At 40.9% G+C, this 24,138-nt stretch overlaps 1 protein-coding gene across 2 annotated transcripts in view; it reads left to right on the plus strand.

Moving 5' to 3' along the window:
* The window catches only part of ctdspl2a (CTD (carboxy-terminal domain, RNA polymerase II, polypeptide A) small phosphatase like 2a), a 39,930-nt gene extending 22,856 nt beyond the window's left edge, over positions 1–17,074 (plus strand). For both annotated transcript variants that reach the window (XM_062035945.1, XM_062035946.1), the window contains exons 5-13: positions 194–421; positions 2,051–2,144; positions 4,626–4,737; positions 4,810–4,896; positions 4,968–5,030; positions 5,125–5,204; positions 7,382–7,508; positions 7,585–7,680; positions 16,447–17,074. In XM_062035945.1, the coding sequence (XP_061891929.1) occupies positions 194–421; positions 2,051–2,144; positions 4,626–4,737; positions 4,810–4,896; positions 4,968–5,030; positions 5,125–5,204; positions 7,382–7,508; positions 7,585–7,680; positions 16,447–16,512 (953 nt within the window). In that variant the 3' untranslated portion in view covers positions 16,513–17,074. The remainder of the gene's footprint in view (positions 1–193; positions 422–2,050; positions 2,145–4,625; positions 4,738–4,809; positions 4,897–4,967; positions 5,031–5,124; positions 5,205–7,381; positions 7,509–7,584; positions 7,681–16,446) is intronic.
* The last annotated feature ends 7,064 nt before the right edge of the window (positions 17,075–24,138 follow it).

The raw sequence follows: 24,138 nt of genomic DNA on the forward strand, positions 1-24,138 counted from the left end.
TCATGTATGGAAAACTGCATTTTTCAAGTTTAACTCTTTATTTTCTTTAATTGTAGGAAAGGCTACTTCAGATGTTTTCTGTTTGTTTGTTTGCATAAAAAAAAAGTATATTAAGATGACCAGCAAAATACATTATAATTGTTAACATGCATTATTATGGATTGCAATGTTGACTTTGTGCCCCTCGTTTCAGCCACTCCGGGTTCGGACTCTCCTGGCCAAGCGATTGAGGCAGAGGAGATCATGAAGCAACTAGACATGGAGCAGGCAGAGGAAATGCCAAGCAGCACGCTCACATCCTCCGAGGGCATCACCGCTTGTCACGGTGCCCCCGTGTTTCCGCAGAGACTGCAGATGACTTCAGACTCCACCATAGAGGACGCCGAGATTGTGACTGAAACTGACATGCCCTCATTAACAGGTAAACACCAACTCTGACTCTTGCTAGACCCTCAGATTGTCCTGCTTTTACTGCTCAGTAAGCTTGAAACGGATGGGAATTCTTAGTAGTAGAGTTGTCACTATACCAAAATGTAAGTAGTGAACCTATACCTATGATACTTATTAGACACCATGATAGAAATGGCTAATCTATGTACTTTTAAATTTACTACTTTACTGAAAACTGTTTTAAACTTTTGAGTATTTAAGATTGTTGTGCTTCAACATCTTTTTGCACAGTTAAAATTGCAGTCGCAGCTGCCAGGAGGTAAACTATACAAATAACCGCAATGGCCTTAGCCTCCCTCCCTATCCAAACAAACAATATTGTGCTTATATATATATATATATATGTATATATATATATATATATATATTGTGTGTGTGTGTATATGTGTGTGTGTATATATATATATATATATGTGTATGTGTGTGTGTATATATATATATACTTAGAGACTTAGACTTCCCTTTATTGTCATTCAAATTTGAACTTTACAGTACAGATAAGAAATGTTGTTGCATTAGCTCGTAGTGCAGGATAAAAGAACAATAAGGTGCAGATATAAATAAATAGATTACTATACAGATGAAAATATTGCGCTTTTGCATATGCATCCACGTTTATGGATGTATGTTATATTGTCTTTATATTCCAGCAACTTAATCCATTTTTGGGGGGAATTAGAATTAAGTCGAAAGAATGGTCTGTCGACCTCCGAGACAAGATAGACTTGAGGCACAAATCTAGGGAAGGGTCCAGTAAAATATCTGCTCCCTTGAAGATCCCAATGAGCACAGTGGCCTCCATCTTCCGTAAATGGAATAAGTTTGGAACCGCCAGAACTCACTGGCTCTAGAGCTGACTGGCCGTCTAAACTGAGGGATTGGGAAGAAGGGCCCTAGTCAGGGAGGTGATCAAGAACCCGATGGTCACTCTGTCAGAGCTATAGCATTCTTCTGTGGAGAGAGAAGAACTTTCCAGAAGGACAAACATCTCTGCAGAAATCCACTAATCAGGCGTGTATGGTATAGTGGCCAGATGGAAGCCATTCAATTGTAAAAGTTTGCCAAATTGCACCTGAAAGACTCTCAGACCATGAGAAACTACATTCTCTGGTTTGATGAGACAAAGATTGAAGTCTTTGTTGTGAATAGCAGGTGTCATGTTTGGAGGAAACCAAGCACTGCTTATCAGGCCAATACCATCCCCACAGTGGTAGACTAGCCAGGATAGAGTGAAAGATGAAGGCAGCAATGTACAGAGACATCCTGGATGAAAACCTGCTCCATAGCGCTCTAGAACTTGATCATCATGTGAATTAAGCGGTGAAGAAGAAAAACAGAAGTCATATGCAACCCTTCTATTGAGCAAAACTGTCAATACTTAATCACATGTGATTTTTTTGTTTATTTTAAATGCATTTCGAAAAGCTCTTAAACTTTTTCGCCCAAAAGTAAATAAGCAGTTGTTTAAGAACGTCTTTCAAACCCATGACTTCAGGACAGCATAGTCGCTACATCTTCCTTTTAATGTGCAGGTCTTGTGCACTTGGCTTGGAAAATTGCACACCTGAATAATTATTTCCCCTCTTTCTTTGTCCAACAGCTCCTGGTTGTTTGCCAGTTGGCAGCTATCCACACACTTTACCCTCCGCCCCTGCAGAGCCGTCATATGAGGATGACTGGGAAGTGTTTGACCCGTAAGTAGATCCTATCTTAATCCTCAGAACCTAATGTAGGAGAGCGATTAGCGTCTCCACATGTAAGCCATGCTATAGTCTGAATTTAGCTGATTTTTTGCAAGATGCAATATTTTTTTAAAGAACATGACAACAAAGTTGCACCATCCATTGAGGAGTGACACCTCCTTCAGTTGATGGACAGAGAGATGTTCATGAACGATGCTAGTATCCTTTCAGACACAAAGGGCAGCGCCTCCCCAACAACAGAGGACTAGCTTAACCAGACTTTGCCACACTCTTAGAACAAAACCTCTCATGAAATGTCATTTTCTGGCTTGTGTGCAAAAAATCATGGATTGAAGATCATGCTGAATGATCTCCACTGCTGCATGCTGGAGAGGAATGCTTGTACCTTCCCACTTTGGGTTTCTACATCCACACATGCCTGACCGTCCGAGTGGTGTGTTTGACTCCATGAAGGCATCTCCCTTAACAATGTATTGTTCGCTGGTCCAGACTGGAAGAACAGCTTGCTTGGAGTGTTGAAAGTTGCCATCATAACAGACTTTAAAAAGATGTTTAGGAAGGGAATAGATACCTTTTTTCCAGTTTCGTTTCGCTTTTCTATTCTGTGTAACAATCCAGTTCCTTATTGGTTCCAGGGTTTCTACTAAAGTCCTAATGTGACCTTACAAAGCCAATGTGAGGTCTTAATGGGAAACTGCACTTTTTTATTTTAAAAATGTTGTCTATCATTCAAAATCATTGAGACAAGAATCTACTTTTTAAAAAAATGTTTTAAGTTATTTTAAATATGATAAAACACTTGGAAGATGCAGCTAATGGGAGTCACCATTCTAGCCTTCAAAGCCCTGTAAAATACATTCCAAAACTTCCAACGTTTTACAAAAGCCAAAAGCAGTGAAGTTGTCACGTTGTGTAAATGGTAAATAAAAATAGAATACAATGATTTGCAAATCCTTTTCAACTTATATTAAATTGAATAGACTGCAAAGACAAGATACTTAACGTTCCAACTGGAAAACTTTATTTTTTGCAAATATTAGCTCATTTGAAATTTGATGCCTGCAACATGTTTCAAAAAAGAGTGATAAAGTTGAGGAATGCTCATCAAACACTTATTTGGAACATCCCACAGGTGAACAGGCTAATTGGGAACAGGTGGGTGCCATGATTGGGTATAAAAGCAGCTTCCATGAAATGCTCAGTCATTCACAAACAAGGATGGGGCGAGGGTCACCACTTTGTCAACAAATGCCTGAGCAAATTGTCCAACAGTTTAAGAACAACATTTCTCAAGCAGCTATTGCAAGGAATTTAGGGATTTCACCATCTACGCTCTGTAATATCATCAAAAAGTTCAGAGAATCTGGAGAAATCACTGCACGTAAGCAATGATATTACGGACCTTCGATCCCTCAGGCGGTTCTGCATCAAAAAGCGACGTCGGTGTGTAAAGGATATCACCACATGGGTTCAGGAACACTTCAGAAAACCACTGTCAGTAACTAGTTTGTTGCTACATTTGTAAGTGCAAATTTAAACTCTACTATGCAAAGCCATTTATCAACAACACCCAGAAACACCGCCGGCTTCACTGAGCCCAAGCTCATCTAAGATGGACTGATGCAAAGTGTAAAAGGGTTCTGTGGTCTGACGAGTCCACATTTACAATTGTTATCCGGATTGTTATAGGCGCAAAGTTCAATGTGGGGGTGTATTAGTGGCCAAGACATGGGTAACTTACACATCTGTGAAGGCACCATTAATGCTGAAAGGTACATACAGCTTTTGGAGCAACATATGTTGCCATCCAAGCAACGTTACCATGGACGCCCCTGCTTATTTCAGCAAGACAATGCCAAGTCACGTGTTACAACAGTGTGGCTTCATAGTAAAAGAGTGCGGGTACTAGACTGGCCTGCCTGTAGTCCAGACCTGTCTCCCATTGAAAATGTGTGGTGTATTATGAAGCCTAAATTACCACAAGGGAGACCCCCGGACTGTTGAACAACTTAAGCTGTACATCAAGCAAGAATGGGAAAGAATTCCACTTCAAAAATGTGTCTCCTCACTTCCCAAACCTTTACTGAGTGTTGTTAAAAGGAAAGGCCATGTAACACAGTGGTAAAAATGCCCCTGTAATAATTTTTTTGCAATGTGTTGCTGCCATCAAATTCTAAGTTAATGATAATTTGCAAAAAAACATGAAATATCTTGTCTTTGCAGTCTATTGACTTTGAATATAAGTTGAAAAGGATTTGCAAATCATTATGTCCAGGGTGTACTCTGCCTTCCGCCCCATTGGAGCTGAGATAGGCTCCAGCGACCCCGAAGGGAATAAGCGGTAAACAATGGATGGATGTATTCTCTTTTTATTTACAAATTACACAACGTGCCAACTTCACTGCTTTTGAATTTTGTATAATATTTTGTCATAGCTTGTTCTTTATACTGTTTCTTCAACTTGTCTTGAAGGTACTTCTTCATCAAGCATGTGCCGCCTCTCACAGATGAGCAGCTGACGCGCAAACCAGCTTTACCTTTGAAAACCCGCAGCGCACCAGAGTTTTCTCTTGTCCTAGATTTGGTAAGCAGGCAATGCTCACTTGGAATATGAGTTGAGTAGAAATATATTTCAATGGGATTTGTACCTTTTTAGGATGAAACTCTGGTCCATTGCAGTTTGAACGAGCTGGAAGATGCCGCTTTGACGTTCCCTGTGCTCTTCCAGGACGTAATATACCAGGTAGTAGCTGTACCTCGGATATTTGGAAGTCCCTGTTGCTCTTCTTTTTATTTCTACTATTTCTTTCTTAGGTGTATGTGCGATTGAGACCCTTTTTCCGAGAGTTTCTCGAGCGCATGTCACAAATGTATGAGGTAAAAAGTTATTTTACATGAAGCAAGTTGACTCACGCTTATCTCAAGCTGCACTGCGTTAAAAACCACATTTTATTCCTTTTTAATATTGCAGATTATCCTCTTCACGGCGTCAAAAAAAGTCTATGCTGACAAGTTGCTAAACATCTTGGATCCAAAGAAGCAATTAGTCAGGTCAGTGAAGTATTTTGAATAAATTAAAAATAAAACGTTTGTTTTTTTTATGTGAACAAAAGTACTGTGACACCTGCAAATGCAAACTTAAATTACTTGGCTTTTGTGTAAACAGCTTTTAATAACTTTCAAAAATAAACATAGAAAATGCAAACTACAAGCTAATTCTTCAGTGAAAAAAATATGTATCGTATTTTCCCGACTAGAAGGTGCACTTAAAAAAAATTTTTTTTCAAAACTCGACAGTGCGCCTTCTAACCTGGTGCGCCTAATGTACGGAATAATTCTGGGTTTGCTTACCAACCTTGAAGCTATTTTATTTGGTACATGGTGAAATGATGAGTATGACCAGTAGATGGCAGTCACACATAAGAGGTACGTGTAGACTGCAATATGTCTCACTCAAGTAAACACAAACATTTTATATGTTCTATTGAAAATATAGAACATTACACACGGTGCTCAAAAATCTATCAAAATGTTTTAGTATGACTTTGGTAAGCTATAAAGCCACACCACTTGATGGATTGTACTGTGCTTCAACATAGGAGTATTATTATGCTGTGTGTATAAGGTAAGACATATCTGGCGTTTTGTTTTGCAATATTATGCAAAAGCAACTTTTCTTACCTTCTGGTACCTGCTGATGTGTATTTGGGATCTGCATAAGTCCTGGAAAATTGCGCGCGTCCGCCTTTGTAGTCGACACCGTAGTCGATAAGCTTCTTCTTCTTTTTCTTTATCTTCTTGTTATGTGACATTCATCCTCCGCTGTTGCCATTTCTAATATAAAGTAGTGTAAAGTTCTTACTTATATCTGTCAGTGAACTCACCATGAAAGCACTAAAACATACCGGTGTAGTGAGTTCACATTATTCACCCAAGGAACTTTAGTTATTAGAGAGTTCCAGTCGGACGTTTTTTTACGGGACACATTTCTGGCGGATGAGGAGATGCTGCTCTGTTATTGATTGAAGTAAAGTGTGAATGTCATTAAAACAGTTAGCGCCATCTTTTGACACTTCTTACACTCCCGTCCTTGCACGCTACAACAAAGATGACGGGGAGAAGACGCTGTAAGGTGAGGCACGTAAATAAGAGCGCCCACAAAATGGCGCATCCTGAAGCGACTGTCAGAAAGCAACTTGAAGATGATGTGTAAAACATCATCTATGCAACATTTTGACCAAAGAACCACCATTACATGTTATGTAGACCACAAGGAAGTCTTTTACATTTAGTAAAAAAAATAAAAAAAGACTCCTTTTAATGCGCCCTTTAATCCGGTGCACCTTACAGGTATATATGAAAAAAGATATAAAATAGACCATTCATCAGCAGTGTGCCTTATAACCCGGTGCACCCTATGGTCTGGAAAATACGGTATATACTTTATATGAATAATGCAATATCACCAAAAATATACATGCCAAAAGTCTAAAGTCTCAGTACATTTTTTGAAAAAGGGTTTAGAGAAGAATGATTACCGTATTTTTCGGACTATAAGTGGCAGTTTTTTTTCATAGTTTGGCTGGGGGTGCGACTTATGTGTGGAATTATTAACACATTAGCGTAAAATATGAAATAATATTATTGATGTCATTGACGTAAGAGACCAGACGTATAAGATTTCATGGGATTTAGCGATTAGGAGTGACAGATTGTTTGGTAAACGTATAGCATGTTCTATATGTTATAGTTATTTGAATGACTCTTACCATAATATGTTACGTTAACATAGCAGTTGGTTATTTATGCCTCATATAACGTACACTTATTCAGCCTGTTGTTCACTATTCTTTAGACATTTTAAATTGCCTTTCAAATGTCTATTCTTGCTGTTGGCTTTTATCAAATACATTTACCCAAAAAATGCGACTTATACTCCAGTGCCACTTATATATGTTTTTTCCTTCTTTATTATGCATTTTCGGGCGGAGCGACTTATACTCTGAAAAATACGGTACTTGCTAAATAAAGCAACAGAGCAATGAACAATGGTGAGATATTAAAGAATGAATGAATAAATCATGAACTTACTTACCAGCGCTTGTTAAAACATGGAACCCACTGACCATACTTTGCCCATCCCGATCTCGTCTTACCCCAAACTAAATGTTTTGCCCCGATAATAAAGTCCATATGGTGTCATACATGTGTTGTTGTGTGTTGTTTAGACACCGTCTCTTTCGGGAGCATTGTGTGTGCGTGCAAGGAAATTATATAAAAGACCTCAACATTTTGGGACGAGATCTTTCCAAGACGATAATAATCGACAACTCACCACAAGCCTTTGCCTACCAGGTAAGAAGTGCCTCTCACAAATGGTTGTTTTGATTTGTGCGTCTGTCTCAATTGGAACCTTTTCTGTTTCAAACAGCTTTCCAATGGGATCCCAATTGAAAGTTGGTTTGTTGATAGAAATGACAGCGAGCTTCTCAAGCTCCTTCCTTTCCTGGAGAAGCTGGTGGAACTGGTAGGTGTTTATATTCATGATGCTCCAAAGAATGTAATGACATCTCCTATAGTACAGGGGTCCTCAAACCCCCAATGGTCTGAGAGCCACAGGTTGGGGGTCTGCATTTATTTATTTGATTGACAATCGTTGTATTCTCTTTTTATTTACCATTCACACGACGTGACCACTTCACTGCTTTTGACAAACCCACTATGTACGTTTACACCAGTGGGAGTGGCACTGGGAGCAAGGTGGGCCAAGTGTCTTGCCCAAGGACACAAGGGCAGTGACTAGGATAGCAGAAGCTGGATACGAACCAGGAACCCTCAAGTTTGTGGTCAGCCGCTCTACCAGCTGAGCCACGCCGATCCAGAGGTTACTTCCTTCATAATCAATCAATCAATCAATGTTTATTTATATAGCCCTAAATCACAAGTGTCTCAAAGGGCATAAGAATATATCAACTGTCTCATGCTAGTTAGTACTTCTAACAATTACTAAATAATATCTTTTAATTTCTACTTTATGCTCCAAAACATCATTCAAGTTTGAAAAAAGTTGTGAGTTTTTACATTTTAGGAAACATTACCTCTCTAAATATACCTCAAACTCTTCTACAAACCCAAATAATACTATAAGCTCAGTAGTACTTCTGTAGTACAGTAATACTATATAAACTCAGAAGTACTTCTGTAGTACAGTAATACTATATAAACTCAGAAGTACTTCTGTAGTACAGTAATACTATATAAACTCAGAAGTACTTCTGTAGTACAGTAATACTATATAAACTCAGAAGTACTTCTGTAGTACAGTAATACTATATAAACTCAGTAGTACAGTAATACTATATAAACTCAGAAGTACTTCTGTAGTACAGTAATACTATATAAACTCAGTAGTACTTCTGTAGTACAGTAATACTATATAAACTCAGTAGTACTTCTGTAGTACAGTAATACTATATAAACTCAGTAGTACTTCTGTAGTACAGTAATACTATATAAACTCAGTAGTACTTCTGTAGTACAGTAATACTATATAAACTCAGTAGTACTTCTGTAGTACAGTAATACTATATAAACTCAGTAGTACTTCTGTAGTACAGTAATACTATATAAACTCAGTAGTACTTCTGTAGTACAGTAATACTATATAAACTCAGTAGTGCAGTAATACTATAAACACAGTAGTACTTCAGTAGTGCAGTAATACTATAAACTCAGTAGTACTTCAGTAGTGCAGTAATACTATAAACACAGTACTACTTCAGTAGTGCAGTAATACTATAAACACAGTACTACTTCAGTAGTGCAGTAATACTATAAACACAGTACTACTTCAGTAGTGCAGTAATACTACAAACACAGTAGTACTTCAGTAGTGCAGTAATACTACAAACACAGTAGTACTTCAGTAGTGCAGTAATACTACAAACACAGTAGTACTTCAGTAGTGCAGTAATACTATAAACACAGTACTACTTCAGTAGTGCAGTAATACTATAAACACAGTACTACTTCAGTAGTGCAGTAATACTATAAACACAGTACTACTTCAGTAGTGCAGTAATACTATAAACACAGTACTACTTCAGTAGTGCAGTAATACTATAAACACAGTAGTACTTCAGTAGTGCAGTAATACTATAAACACAGTACTACTTCAGTAGTGCAGTAATACTACAAACACAGTAGTACTTCAGTAGTGCAGTAATACTACAAACACGGTATTACCTCCAGTAGTCGGGCACACCAGTAGCAGCTTCTCCATAGTTTCATGCGTAAATGTCCACTGAGGCTGGATTGTGAATGGGAAGTGTACTCACAAGCGGAGGTACTGGTGAGTTGAGTGCTCCTATGTCAAAGTACTCACAAGTGGTGAGTTGAGTGCTCCTATGTCAAAGTACTCACAAGTGGTGAGTTGAGTGTCAAAGTACTCACAAGTGGTGAGTTGAGTGCTACTATGTCAAAGTACTCACAAGTGGTGAGTTGAGTGCTCCTATGTCAAAGTACTCACAAGTGGTGAGTTGAGTGCTCCTATGTCAAAGTACTCACAAGTGGTGAGTTGAGTGCTACTATGTCAAAGTACTCACAAGTGGTGAGTTGAGTGCTACTATGTCAAAGTACTCACAAGTGGTGAGTTGAGTGCTACTATGTCAAAGTACTCACAAGTGGTGAGTTGAGTGCTACTATGTCAAAGTACTCACAAGTGGTGAGTTGAGTGCTACTATGTCAAAGTACTCACAAGTGGTGAGTTGAGTGCTCCTATGTCAAAGTACTCACAAGTGGTGAGTTGAGTGTCAAAGTACTCACAAGTGGTGAGTTGAGTGCTCCTATGTCAAAGTACTCACAAGTGGTGAGTTGAGTGCTCCTATGTCAAAGTACTCACAAGTGGTGAGTTGAGTGCTCCTATGTCAAAGTACTCACAAGTGGTGAGTTGAGTGCTCCTATGTCAAAGTACTCACAAGTGGTGAGTTGAGTGCTACTATGTCAAAGTACTCACAAGTGGTGAGTTGAGTGCTACTATGTCAAAGTACTCACAAGTGGTGAGTTGAGTGCTACTATGTCAAAGTACTCACAAGTGGTGAGTTGAGTGCTACTATGTCAAAGTACTCACAAGTGGTGAGTTGAGTGCTACTATGTCAAAGTACTCACAAGTGGTGAGTTGAGTGCTCCTATGTCAAAGTACTCACAAGTGGTGAGTTGAGTGCTCCTATGTCAAAGTACTCACAAGTGGTGAGTTGAGTGCTCCTATGTCAAAGTACTCACAAGTGGTGAGTTGAGTGCTCCTATGTCAAAGTACTCACAAGTGGTGAGTTGAGTGCTCCTATGTCAAAGTACTCACAAGTGGTGAGTTGAGTGCTCCTATGTCAAAGTACTCACAAGTGGTGAGTTGAGTGCTACTATGTCAAAGTACTCACAAGTGGTGAGTTGAGTGCTCCTATGTCAAAGTACTCACAAGTGGTGAGTTGAGTGTCAAAGTACTCACAAGTGGTGAGTTGAGTGCTACTATGTCAAAGTACTCACAAGTGGTGAGTTGAGTGTCAAAGTACTCACAAGTGGTGAGTTGAGTGCTACTATGTCAAAGTACTCACAAGTGGTGAGTTGAGTGCTCCTATGTCAAAGTACTCACAAGTGGTGAGTTGAGTGCTTCTATGTCAAAGTACTCACAAGTGGTGAGTTGAGTGTCAAAGTACTCACAAGTGGTGAGTTGAGTGCTACTATGTCAAAGTACTCACAAGTGGTGAGTTGAGTGTCAAAGTACTCACAAGTGGTGAGTTGAGTGCTACTATGTCAAAGTACTCACAAGTGGTGAGTTGAGTGTCAAAGTACTCACAAGTGGTGAGTTGAGTGCTACTATGTCAAAGTACTCACAAGTGGTGAGTTGAGTGCTCCTATGTCAAAGTACTCACAAGTGGTGAGTTGAGTGCTCCTATGTCAAAGTACTCACAAGTGGTGAGTTGAGTGCTCCTATGTCAAAGTACTCACAAGTGGTGAGTTGAGTGCTCCTATGTCAAAGTACTCACAAGTGGTGAGTTGAGTGCTCCTATGTCAAAGTACTCACAAGTGGTGAGTTGAGTGCTACTATGTCAAAGTACTCACAAGTGGTGAGTTGAGTGCTCCTATGTCAAAGTACTCACAAGTGGTGAGTTGAGTGCTCCTATGTCAAAGTACTCACAAGTGGTGAGTTGAGTGCTCCTATGTCAAAGTACTCACAAGTGGTGAGTTGAGTGCTCCTATGTCAAAGTACTCACAAGTGGTGAGTTGAGTGTCAAAGTACTCACAAGTGGTGAGTTGAGTGCTCCTATGTCAAAGTACTCACAAGTGGTGAGTTGAGTGCTCCTATGTCAAAGTACTCACAAGTGGTGAGTTGAGTGCTACTATGTCAAAGTACTCACAAGTGGTGAGTTGAGTGCTACTATGTCAAAGTACTCACAAGTGGTGAGTTGAGTGCTACTATGTCAAAGTACTCACAAGTGGTGAGTTGAGTGCTTCTATGTCAAAGTACTCACAAGTGGTGAGTTGAGTGCTTCTATGTCAAAGTACTCACAAGTGGTGAGTTGAGTGCTTCTATGTCAAAGTACTCACAAGTGGTGAGTTGAGTGCTACTATGTCAAAGTACTCACAAGTGGTGAGTTGAGTGCTACTATGTCAAAGTACTCACAAGTGGTGAGTTGAGTGCTACTATGTCAAAGTACTCACAAGTGGTGAGTTGAGTGCTACTATGTCAAAGTACTCACAAGTGGTGAGTTGAGTGCTACTATGTCAAAGTACTCACAAGTGGTGAGTTGAGTGCTACTATGTCAAAGTACTCACAAGTGGTGAGTTGAGTGCTACTATGTCAAAGTACTCACAAGTGGTGAGTTGAGTGCTCCTATGTCAAAGTACTCACAAGTGGTGAGTTGAGTGCTACTATGTCAAAGTACTCACAAGTGGTGAGTTGAGTGCTACTATGTCAAAGTACTCACAAGTGGTGAGTTGAGTGCTACTATGTCAAAGTACTCACAAGTGGTGAGTTGAGTGCTTCTATGTCAAAGTACTCACAAGTGGTGAGTTGAGTGCTACCATGTCAAAGTACTCACAAGTGGTGAGTTGAGTGCTACTATGTCAAAGTACTCACAAGTGGTGAGTTGAGTGCTCCTATGTCAAAGTACTCACAAGTGGTGAGTTGAGTGCTTCTATGTCAAAGTACTCACAAGTGGTGAGTTGAGTGTCAAAGTACTCACAAGTGGTGAGTTGAGTGTCAAAGTACTCACAAGTGGTGAGTTGAGTGCTTCTATGTCAAAGTACTCACAAGTGGTGAGTTGAGTGCTACTATGTCAAAGTACTCACAAGTGGTGAGTTGAGTGCTACTATGTCAAAGTACTCACAAGTGGTGAGTTGAGTGCTACTATGTCAAAGTACTCACAAGTGGTGAGTTGAGTGCTTCTATGTCAAAGTACTCACAAGTGGTGAGTTGAGTGCTTCTATGTCAAAGTACTCACAAGTGGTGAGTTGAGTGCTACTATGTCAAAGTACTCACAAGTGGTGAGTTGAGTGCTACTATGTCAAAGTACTCACAAGTGGTGAGTTGAGTGCTTCTATGTCAAAGTACTCACAAGTGGTGAGTTGAGTGCTCCTATGTCAAAGTACTCACAAGTGGTGAGTTGAGTGCTACTATGTCAAAGTACTCACAAGTGGTGAGTTGAGTGCTACTATGTCAAAGTACTCACAAGTGGTGAGTTGAGTGCTACTATGTCAAAGTACTCACAAGTGGTGAGTTGAGTGCTACTATGTCAAAGTACTCACAAGTGGTGAGTTGAGTGCTACTATGTCAAAGTACTCACAAGTGGTGAGTTGAGTGCTCCTATGTCAAAGTACTCACAAGTGGTGAGTTGAGTGCTACTATGTCAAAGTACTCACAAGTGGTGAGTTGAGTGCTCCTATGTCAAAGTACTCACAAGTGGTGAGTTGAGTGCTACTATGTCAAAGTACTCACAAGTGGTGAGTTGAGTGCTACTATGTCAAAGTACTCACAAGTGGTGAGTTGAGTGCTTCTATGTCAAAGTACTCACAAGTGGTGAGTTGAGTGCTACTATGTCAAAGTACTCACAAGTGGTGAGTTGAGTGCTACTATGTCAAAGTACTCACAAGTGGTGAGTTGAGTGCTCCTATGTCAAAGTACTCACAAGTGGTGAGTTGAGTGCTTCTATGTCAAAGTACTCACAAGTGGTGAGTTGAGTGTCAAAGTACTCACAAGTGGTGAGTTGAGTGCTACTATGTCAAAGTACTCACAAGTGGTGAGTTGAGTGCTCCTATGTCAAAGTACTCACAAGTGGTGAGTTGAGTGCTACTATGTCAAAGTACTCACAAGTGGTGAGTTGAGTGCTCCTATGTCAAAGTACTCACAAGTGGTGAGTTGAGTGCTCCTATGTCAAAGTACTCACAAGTGGTGAGTTGAGTGCTACTATGTCAAAGTACTCACAAGTGGTGAGTTGAGTGCTACTATGTCAAAGTACTCACAAGTGGTGAGTTGAGTGCTTCTATGTCAAAGTACTCACAAGTGGTGAGTTGAGTGCTTCTATGTCAAAGTACTCACAAGTGGTGAGTTGAGTGTCAAAGTACTCACAAGTGGTGAGTTGAGTGCTTCTATGTCAAAGTACTCACAAGTGGTGAGTTGAGTGCTCCTATGTCAAAGTACTCACAAGTGGTGAGTTGAGTGCTACTATGTCAAAGTACTCACAAGTGGTGAGTTGAGTGCTCCTATGTCAAAGTACTCACAAGTGGTGAGTTGAGTGCTCCTATGTCAAAGTACTCACAAGTGGTGAGTTGAGTGCTACTATGTCAAAGTACTCACAAGTGGTGAGTTGAGTGCTACTATGTCAAAGTACTCACAAGTGGTGAGTTGAGTGCTTCTATGTCAAAGTACTCACAAGTGGTGAGTTGAGTGCTTCTATGTCAAAGTACTCACAAGTGGTGAGTTGAGTGTCAAAGTACTCACAAGTGGTGAGTTGAGTGTCAAAGTACTCACAAGTGGTGAGTTGAGTGCTTCTATGTCAAAGTACTCACAAGTGGTGAGTTGAGTGCTTCTATGTCAAAGTACTCACAAGTGGTGAGTTGAGTGCTACTATGTCAAAGTACTCACAAGTGGTGAGTTGAGTGCTACTATGTCAAAGTACTCACAAGTGGTGAGTTGAGTGCTCCTATGTCAAAGTACTCACAAGTGGTGAGTTGAGTGCTCCTATGTCAAAGTACTCACAAGTGGTGAGTTGAGTGCTTCTATGTCAAAGTACTCACAAGTGGTGAGTTGAGTGCTTCTATGTCAAAGTACTCACAAGTGGTGAGTTGAGTGTCAAAGTACTCACAAGTGGTGAGTTGAGTGTCAAAGTACTCACAAGTGGTGAGTTGAGTGCTTCTATGTCAAAGTACTCACAAGTGGTGAGTTGAGTGCTTCTATGTCAAAGTACTCACAAGTGGTGAGTTGAGTGCTCCTATGTCAAAGTACTCACAAGTGGTGAGTTGAGTGCTTCTATGTCAAAGTACTCACAAGTGGTGAGTTGAGTGTCAAAGTACTCACAAGTGGTGAGTTGAGTGTCAAAGTACTCACAAGTGGTGAGTTGAGTGTCAAAGTACTCACAAGTGGTGAGTTGAGTGCTACTATGTCAAAGTACTCACAAGTGGTGAGTTGAGTGCTCCTATGTCAAAGTACTCACAAGTGGTGAGTTGAGTGCTTCTATGTCAAAGTACTCACAAGTGGTGAGTTGAGTGCTTCTATGTCAAAGTACTCACAAGTGGTGAGTTGAGTGTCAAAGTACTCACAAGTGGTGAGTTGAGTGTCAAAGTACTCACAAGTGGTGAGTTGAGTGCTTCTATGTCAAAGTACTCACAAGTGGTGAGTTGAGTGCTACTATGTCAAAGTACTCACAAGTGGTGAGTTGAGTGCTACTATGTCAAAGTACTCACAAGTGGTGAGTTGAGTGCTCCTATGTCAAAGTACTCACAAGTGGTGAGTTGAGTGTCAAAGTACTCACAAGTGGTGAGTTGAGTGCTACTATGTCAAAGTACTCACAAGTGGTGAGTTGAGTGCTTCTATGTCAAAGTACTCACAAGTGGTGAGTTGAGTGCTTCTATGTCAAAGTACTCACAAGTGGTGAGTTGAGTGTCAAAGTACTCACAAGTGGTGAGTTGAGTGTCAAAGTACTCACAAGTGGTGAGTTGAGTGTCAAAGTACTCACAAGTGGTGAGTTGAGTGCTACTATGTCAAAGTACTCACAAGTGGTGAGTTGAGTGCTCCTATGTCAAAGTACTCACAAGTGGTGAGTTGAGTGCTCCTATGTCAAAGTACTCACAAGTGGTGAGTTGAGTGCTTCTATGTCAAAGTACTCACAAGTGGTGAGTTGAGTGCTTCTATGTCAAAGTACTCACAAGTGGTGAGTTGAGTGTCAAAGTACTCACAAGTGGTGAGTTGAGTGTCAAAGTACTCACAAGTGGTGAGTTGAGTGCTTCTATGTCAAAGTACTCACAAGTGGTGAGTTGAGTGCTCCTATGTCAAAGTACTCACAAGTGGTGAGTTGAGTGCTCCTATGTCAAAGTACTCACAAGTGGTGAGTTGAGTGCTTCTATGTCAAAGTACTCACAAGTGGTGAGTTGAGTGTCAAAGTACTCACAAGTGGTGAGTTGAGTGTCAAAGTACTCACAAGTGGTGAGTTGAGTGTCAAAGTACTCACAAGTGGTGAGTTGAGTGCTCCTATGTCAAAGTACTCACAAGTGGTGAGTTGAGTGCTTCTATGTCAAAGTACTCACAAGTGGTGAGTTGAGTGTCAAAGTACTCACAAGTGGTGAGTTGAGTGTCAAAGTACTCACAAGTGGTGAGTTGAGTGTCAAAGTACTCACAAGTGGTGAGTTGAGTGTCAAAGTACTCACAAGTGGTGAGTTGAGTGTCAAAGTACTCACAAGTGGTGAGTTGAGTGCTTCTATGTCAAAGTACGCACAAGTGGTGAGTTGAGTGTCAAAGTACTCACAAGTGGTGAGTTGAGTGCTTCTATGTCAAAGTACTCACAAGTGGTGAGTTGAGTGTCAAAGTACTCACAAGTGGTGAGTTGAGTGTCAAAGTACTCACAAGTGGTGAGTTGAGTGTCAAAGTACTCACAAGTGGTGAGTTGAGTGTCAAAGTACTCACAAGTGGTGAGTTGAGTGCTTCTATGTCAAAGTACGCACAAGTGGTGAGTTGAGTGTCAAAGTACTCACAAGTGGTGAGTTGAGGTACCACCGTACTTACTTTTGTTGTGCTTGTGTTTACCAGAAAGAAGACGTCAGACCACACATCAGAGACCGCTTTCGTTTGCACGACCTCCTGCCGTCAGACTGAGCACGTGCAGATCGCCATGGAAACACAAGGATGACACTTTTAATACACAAAATAATGTTTTTATGCAGAAAGTGCAGGACTTCATTGAAGATGTTTTGTCAACAAACTGAATGTGATTGTGTGGACCAGGTCCCAGGATTGTGTGGACCAGGTCCCAGGATTGTGTGGACCAGGTCCCAGGATGGTGTGGACCAGGTCCCAGGATTGTGTGGACCAGGTCCCAGGATGGTGTGGACCAGGTCCCAGGATGGTGTGGACCAGGTCCCAGGATGGTGTGGACCAGGTCCCAGGATTGTGTGGACCAGGTCCCAGGATTGTGTGGACCAGGTCCCAGGATGGTGTGGACCAGGTCCCAGGATGGCCAGTCAAACCTGTATTATACTTATTTGTGGCTCTTTTCTTGTAAATATTTGTACAGATTGTTCTTTCCTTTTTACCGTTTTTAAGTCCTTTTTATTTTTGGATTTTAGTATGGATTCTTTTTTTTGGTAAAGAAATATGTTGGTGTGTTTTGTTTGTGTTCCTGCTGTGATGCTTTCCTCCGTTCCATGCAAGTGTGCGTGCAAGGTGGCGTTAAAAAAAGAGGACAAGGTGTAAAAGAATGTCAACTAGAATAGACGTCAGTGAATACAAAGCCATGATGGCCACGTGATCATTTTGGAGGTTTGTATTTGCGACCATCTTGCACTCTGACATCTGACCTTTTGTAACATCATGTCTGTCACTTTTCTACAGTCGCCTCAAGTTTGAGCAGGAAATACAAAAAAAGAGTGCGTAGTACCGACATTTGCTTTGGGTTCCATGTCGCATACGTGGGATCTTTTATGATTTATACGTTTTCTGGACTATTGAATGATCAATCCTGTTGTAATTCAGTGTTATTCAGTGGTTTCCTTGAAAATAAATACATTTTTATAGGACTATTAGTCTGCTTTTTCTGCATCAAACTGATATTCCGGAGCCAGATTTAGAATTGGACCTTAAAGTTCATCCGTGTTCTTTAGTTTTCTCTGAGGTGACTTAAGATGATCCAATCCAAGCAACTACTTGCAGTTTGTTCATGGACTATTTAGTCTCCAAGTAACCCAGCATGCATGATGTGTTCATGGACTATTTAGTGTCCAAGTAACCCAGCATGCATGATGTGTTCATGGACTATTTAGTCTCCAAGTAACCCAGCATGCATGATGTGTTCATGGACTATTTAGTCTCCAAGTAACCCAGCATGCATGATGTGTTCATGGACTATTTAGTCTCCAAGTAACCCAGCATGCATGATGTGTTCATGGACTATTTAGTCTCCAAGTAACCCAGCATGCATGATGTGTTCATGGACTATTTAGTCTCCAAGTAACCCAGCATGCATGATGTGTTCATGGACTATTTAGTGTCCAAGTAACCCAGCATGCATGATGTGTTCATGGACTATTTAGTGTCCAAGTAACCCAGCATGCATGATGTGTTCATGGACTATTTAGTGTCCAAGTAACCCAGCATGCATGATGTGTTCATGGACTATTTAGTGTCCAGGTAACCCAGCATGCATGATGTGTTCATGGACTATTTAGTGTCCAAGTAACCCAGCATGCATGATGTGTTCATGGACTATTTAGTCTCCAAGTAACCCAGCATGCATGATGTGTTCATGGACTATTTAGTGTCCAAGTAACCCAGCATGCATGATGTGTTCATGGACTATTTAGTGTCCAAGTAACCCAGCATGCATGATGTGTTCATGGACTATTTAGTGTCCAAGTAACCCAGCATGCATGATGTGTTCATGGACTATTTAGTGTCCAGGTAACCCAGCATGCATGATGTGTTCATGGACTATTTAGTGTCCAAGTAACCCAGCATGCATGATGTGTTCATGGACTATTTAGTCTCCAAGTAACCCAGCATGCATGATGTGTTCATGGACTATTTAGTCTCCAAGTAACCCAGCATGCATGATGTGTTCATGGACTATTTAGTCTCCAAGTAACCCAGCATGCATGATGTGTTCATGGACTATTTAGTCTCCAAGTAACCCAGCATGCATGATGTGTTCATGGACTATTTAGTCTCCAAGTAACCCAGCATGCATGATGTGTTCATGGACTATTTAGTCTCCAAGTAACCCAGCATGCATGATGTGTTCATGGACTATTTAGTCTCCAAGTAACCCAGCATGCATGATGTGTTCATGGACTATTTAGTCTCCAAGTAACCCAGCATGCATGATGTGTTCATGGACTATTTAGTCTCCAAGTAACCCAGCATGCATGATGTGTTCATGGACTATTTAGTGTCCAAGTAACCCAGCATGCATGATGTGTTCATGGACTATTTAGTGTCCAAGTAACCCAGCATGCATGATGTGTTCATGGACTATTTAGTGTCCAAGTAACCCAGCATGCATGATGTGTTCATGGACTATTTAGTGTCCAGGTAACCCAGCATGCATGATGTGTTCATGGACTATTTAGTGTCCAAGTAACCCAGCATGCATGATGTGTTCATGGACTATTTAGTCTCCAAGTAACCCAGCATGCATGATGTGTTCATGGACTATTTAGTCTCCAAGTAACCCAGCATGCATGATGTGTTCATGGACTATTTAGTCTCCAAGTAACCCAGCATGCATGATGTGTTCATGGACTATTTAGTCTCCAAGTAACCCAGCATGCATGATGTGTTCATGGACTATTTAGTCTCCAAGTAACCCAGCATGCATGATGTGTTCATGGACTATTTAGTGTCCAAGTAACCCAGCATGCATGATGTGTTCATGGACTATTTAGTCTCCAAGTAACCCAGCATGCATGATGTGTTCATGGACTATTTAGTCTCCAAGTAACCCAGCATGCATGATGTGTTCATGGACTATTTAGTCTCCAAGTAACCCAGCATGCATGATGTGTTCATGGACTATTTAGTCTCCAAGTAACCCAGCATGCATGATGTGTTCATGGACTATTCAGTCTCCAAGTAACCCAGCATGCATGATGTGTTCATGGACTATTTAGTCTCCAAGTAACCCAGCATGCATGATGTGTTCATGGACTATTTAGTGTCCAAGTAACCCAGCATGCATGATGTGTTCATGGACTATTTAGTCTCCAAGTAACCCAGCATGCATGATGTGTTCATGGACTATTTAGTCTCCAAGTAACCCAGCATGCATGATGTGTTCATGGACTATTTAGTCTCCAAGTAACCCAGCATGCATGATGTGTTCATGGACTATTTAGTCTCCAAGTAACCCAGCATGCATGATGTGTTCATGGACTATTTAGTCTCCAAGTAACCCAGCATGCATGATGTGTTCATGGACTATTTAGTCTCCAAGTAACCCAGCATGCATGATGTGTTCATGGACTATTCAGTCTCCAAGTAACCCAGCATGCATGATGTGTTCATGGACTATTCAGTCTCCAAGTAACCCAGCATGCATGATGTGTTCATGGACTATTCAGTCTCCAAGTAACCCAGCATGCATGATGTGTTCATGGACTATTTAGTCTCCAAGTAACCCAGCATGCATGATGTGTTCATGGACTATTTAGTCTCCAAGTAACCCAGCATGCATGATGTGTTCATGGACTATTTAGTCTCCAAGTAACCCAGCATGCATGATGTGTTCATGGACTATTTAGTGTCCAAGTAACCCAGCATGCATGATGTGTTCATGGACTATTTAGTGTCCAAGTAACCCAGCATGCATGATGTGTTCATGGACTATTTAGTCTCCAAGTAACCCAGCATGCATGATGTGTTCATGGACTATTTAGTCTCCAAGTAACCCAGCATGCATGATGTGTTCATGGACTATTTAGTCTCCAAGTAACCCAGCATGCATGATGTGTTCATGGACTATTTAGTCTCCAAGTAACCCAGCATGCATGATGTGTTCATGGACTATTTAGTCTCCAAGTAACCCAGCATGCATGATGTGTTCATGGACTATTTAGTGTCCAAGTAACCCAGCATGCATGATGTGTTCATGGACTATTTAGTGTCCAAGTAACCCAGCATGCATGATGTGTTCATGGACTATTTAGTCTCCAAGTAACCCAGCATGCATGATGTGTTCATGGACTATTTAGTCTCCAAGTAACCCAGCATGCATGATGTGTTCATGGACTATTTAGTCTCCAAGTAACCCAGCATGCATGATGTGTTCATGGACTATTTAGTCTCCAAGTAACCCAGCATGCATGATGTGTTCATGGACTATTTAGTCTCCAAGTAACCCAGCATGCATGATGTGTTCATGGACTATTTAGTCTCCAAGTAACCCAGCATGCATGATGTGTTCATGGACTATTTAGTCTCCAAGTAACCCAGCATGCATGATGTGTTCATGGACTATTTAGTCTCCAAGTAACCCAGCATGCATGATGTGTTCATGGACTATTTAGTGTCCAAGTAACCCAGCATGCATGATGTGTTCATGGACTATTTAGTCTCCAAGTAACCCAGCATGCATGATGTGTTCATGGACTATTTAGTCTCCAAGTAACCCAGCATGCATGATGTGTTCATGGACTATTTAGTCTCCAAGTAACCCAGCATGCATGATGTGTTCATGGACTATTTAGTCTCCAAGTAACCCAGCATGCATGATGTGTTCATGGACTATTTAGTCTCCAAGTAACCCAGCATGCATGATGTGTTCATGGACTATTTAGTCTCCAAGTAACCCAGCATGCATGATGTGTTCATGGACTATTCAGTCTCCAAGTAACCCAGCATGCATGATGTGTTCATGGACTATTCAGTCTCCAAGTAACCCAGCATGCATGATGTGTTCATGGACTATTCAGTCTCCAAGTAACCCAGCATGCATGATGTGTTCATGGACTATTTAGTCTCCAAGTAACCCAGCATGCATGATGTGTTCATGGACTATTTAGTCTCCAAGTAACCCAGCATGCATGATGTGTTCATGGACTATTTAGTCTCCAAGTAACCCAGCATGCATGATGTGTTCATGGACTATTTAGTGTCCAAGTAACCCAGCATGCATGATGTGTTCATGGACTATTTAGTGTCCAAGTAACCCAGCATGCATGATGTGTTCATGGACTATTTAGTCTCCAAGTAACCCAGCATGCATGATGTGTTCATGGACTATTTAGTCTCCAAGTAACCCAGCATGCATGATGTGTTCATGGACTATTTAGTCTCCAAGTAACCCAGCATGCATGATGTGTTCATGGACTATTTAGTCTCCAAGTAACCCAGCATGCATGATGTGTTCATGGACTATTTAGTCTCCAAGTAACCCAGCATGCATGATGTGTTCATGGACTATTTAGTGTCCAAGTAACCCAGCATGCATGATGTGTTCATGGACTATTTAGTGTCCAAGTAACCCAGCATGCATGATGTGTTCATGGACTATTTAGTCTCCAAGTAACCCAGCATGCATGATGTGTTCATGGACTATTTAGTCTCCAAGTAACCCAGCATGCATGATGTGTTCATGGACTATTTAGTCTCCAAGTAACCCAGCATGCATGATGTGTTCATGGACTATTTAGTCTCCAAGTAACCCAGCATGCATGATGTGTTCATGGACTATTTAGTCTCCAAGTAACCCAGCATGCATGATGTGTTCATGGACTATTTAGTCTCCAAGTAACCCAGCATGCATGATGTGTTCATGGACTATTTAGTGTCCAAGTAACCCAGCATGCATGATGTGTTCATGGACTATTTAGTGTCCAAGTAACCCAGCATGCATGATGTGTTCATGGACTATTTAGTCTCCAAGTAACCCAGCATGCATGATGTGTTCATGGACTATTTAGTCTCCAAGTAACCCAGCATGCATGATGTGTTCATGGACTATTTAGTGTCCAAGTAACCCAGCATGCATGATGTGTTCATGGACTATTTAGTCTCCAAGTAACCCAGCATGCATGATGTGGGAAGACTTCCTAGTCAAAGTCACTTTCATTGAGGGCCACATGGCAGTTATGGTTGCCCTCAGAGGGCCACATTTAACAGTGAATAATATACAGTATGAATATAAATGTGTATAATTGTCTTTTTTTACATACGCTGTACAAAACCAAATCTTTAAATTGTACTGTATAAAACTGGCAGCAGCTCACAATTTTAGTGTAATTAAATAAAATACATGGAATTAAATTAAATGAAATGGAAAAACTGTACCAGTTTTATTTTACATCAAAATTCATGCAAGTTTTTTATACTGTAAAACCTATGGTTGTGGGGGGGGGGGGGGGGGATTTAATGCTAAATTCATATTTCCAGCCATTCTTTCTTTAGCTACATTCAATGTTCACGCATACAAATGTGTTTACATTAAAACATCAAACTGCAAAAAGGGGAGAACACCTGCAGTATTGTACACACGCAACCTGAAGGCGACGTTTGCAGGTAGCGAGCGCCATTAGAGTGAGAGTGCAACATTAATGTACAGCATGGATCCAGTCCTACCTTTGTGTTCTGAGAGTGCAACATTAATAATGTACAGCATGGATCCAGTCCTGAGAGTGCAACATTAATGTACAGCATGGATCCAGTCCTACCTTTGTGTTCTGAGAGTGCAACATTAATGTACAGCATGGATCCAGTCCTACCTTTGTGTTCTGAGAGTGCAACATTAATAATGTACAGCATGGATCCAGTCCTGAGAGTGCAACATTAATGTACAGCATGGATCCAGTCCTACCTTTGTGTTCTGAGAGTGCAACATTAATGTACAGCATGGATCCAGTCCTACCTTTGTGTTCTGAGAGTGCAACATTAATGTACAGCATGGATCCAGTCCTACCTTTGTGTTCTGAGAGTGCAACATTAATAATGTACAGCATGGATCCAGTCCTGAGAGTGCAACATTAATGTACAGCATGGATCCAGTCCTACCTTTGTGTTCTGAGAGTGCAACATTAATAATGTACAGCATGGATCCAGTCCTGAGAGTGCAACATTAATGTACAGCATGGATCCAGTCCTACCTTTGTGTTCTGAGAGTGCAACATTAATGTACAGCATGGATCCAGTCCTACCTTTGTGTTCTGAGAGTGCAACATTAATAATGTACAGCATGGATCCAGTCCTGAGAGTGCAACATTAATGTACAGCATGGATCCAGTTCTGAGAGTGCAACATTAATGTACAGCATGGATCCAGTCCTACCTTTGTGTTCTGAGAGTGCAACATTAATGTACAGCATGGATCCAGTCCTACCTTTGTGTTCTGAGAGTGCAACATTAATAATGTACAGCATGGATCCAGTCCTGAGAGTGCAACATTAATGTACAGCATGGATCCAGTTCTGAGAGTGCAACATTAATGTACAGCATGGATCCAGTCCTACCTTTGTGTTCTGAGAGTGCAACATTAATAATGTACAGCATGGATCCAGTCCTGAGAGTGCAACATTAATGTACAGCATGGATCCAGTCCTACCTTTGTGTTCTGAGAGTGCAACATTAATGTACAGCATGGATCCAGTCCTACCTTTGTGTTCTGAGAGTGCAACATTAATAATGTACAGCATGGATCCAGTCCTGAGAGTGCAACATTAATGTACAGCATGGATCCAGTCCTACCTTTGTGTTCTGAGAGTGCAACATTAATGTACAGCATGGATCCAGTCCTACCTTT

The sequence above is a fragment of the Entelurus aequoreus genome, linkage group LG24 (assembly GCF_033978785.1).
Source record: "Entelurus aequoreus isolate RoL-2023_Sb linkage group LG24, RoL_Eaeq_v1.1, whole genome shotgun sequence".
Taxonomy (NCBI): domain Eukaryota; kingdom Metazoa; phylum Chordata; class Actinopteri; order Syngnathiformes; family Syngnathidae; genus Entelurus; species Entelurus aequoreus.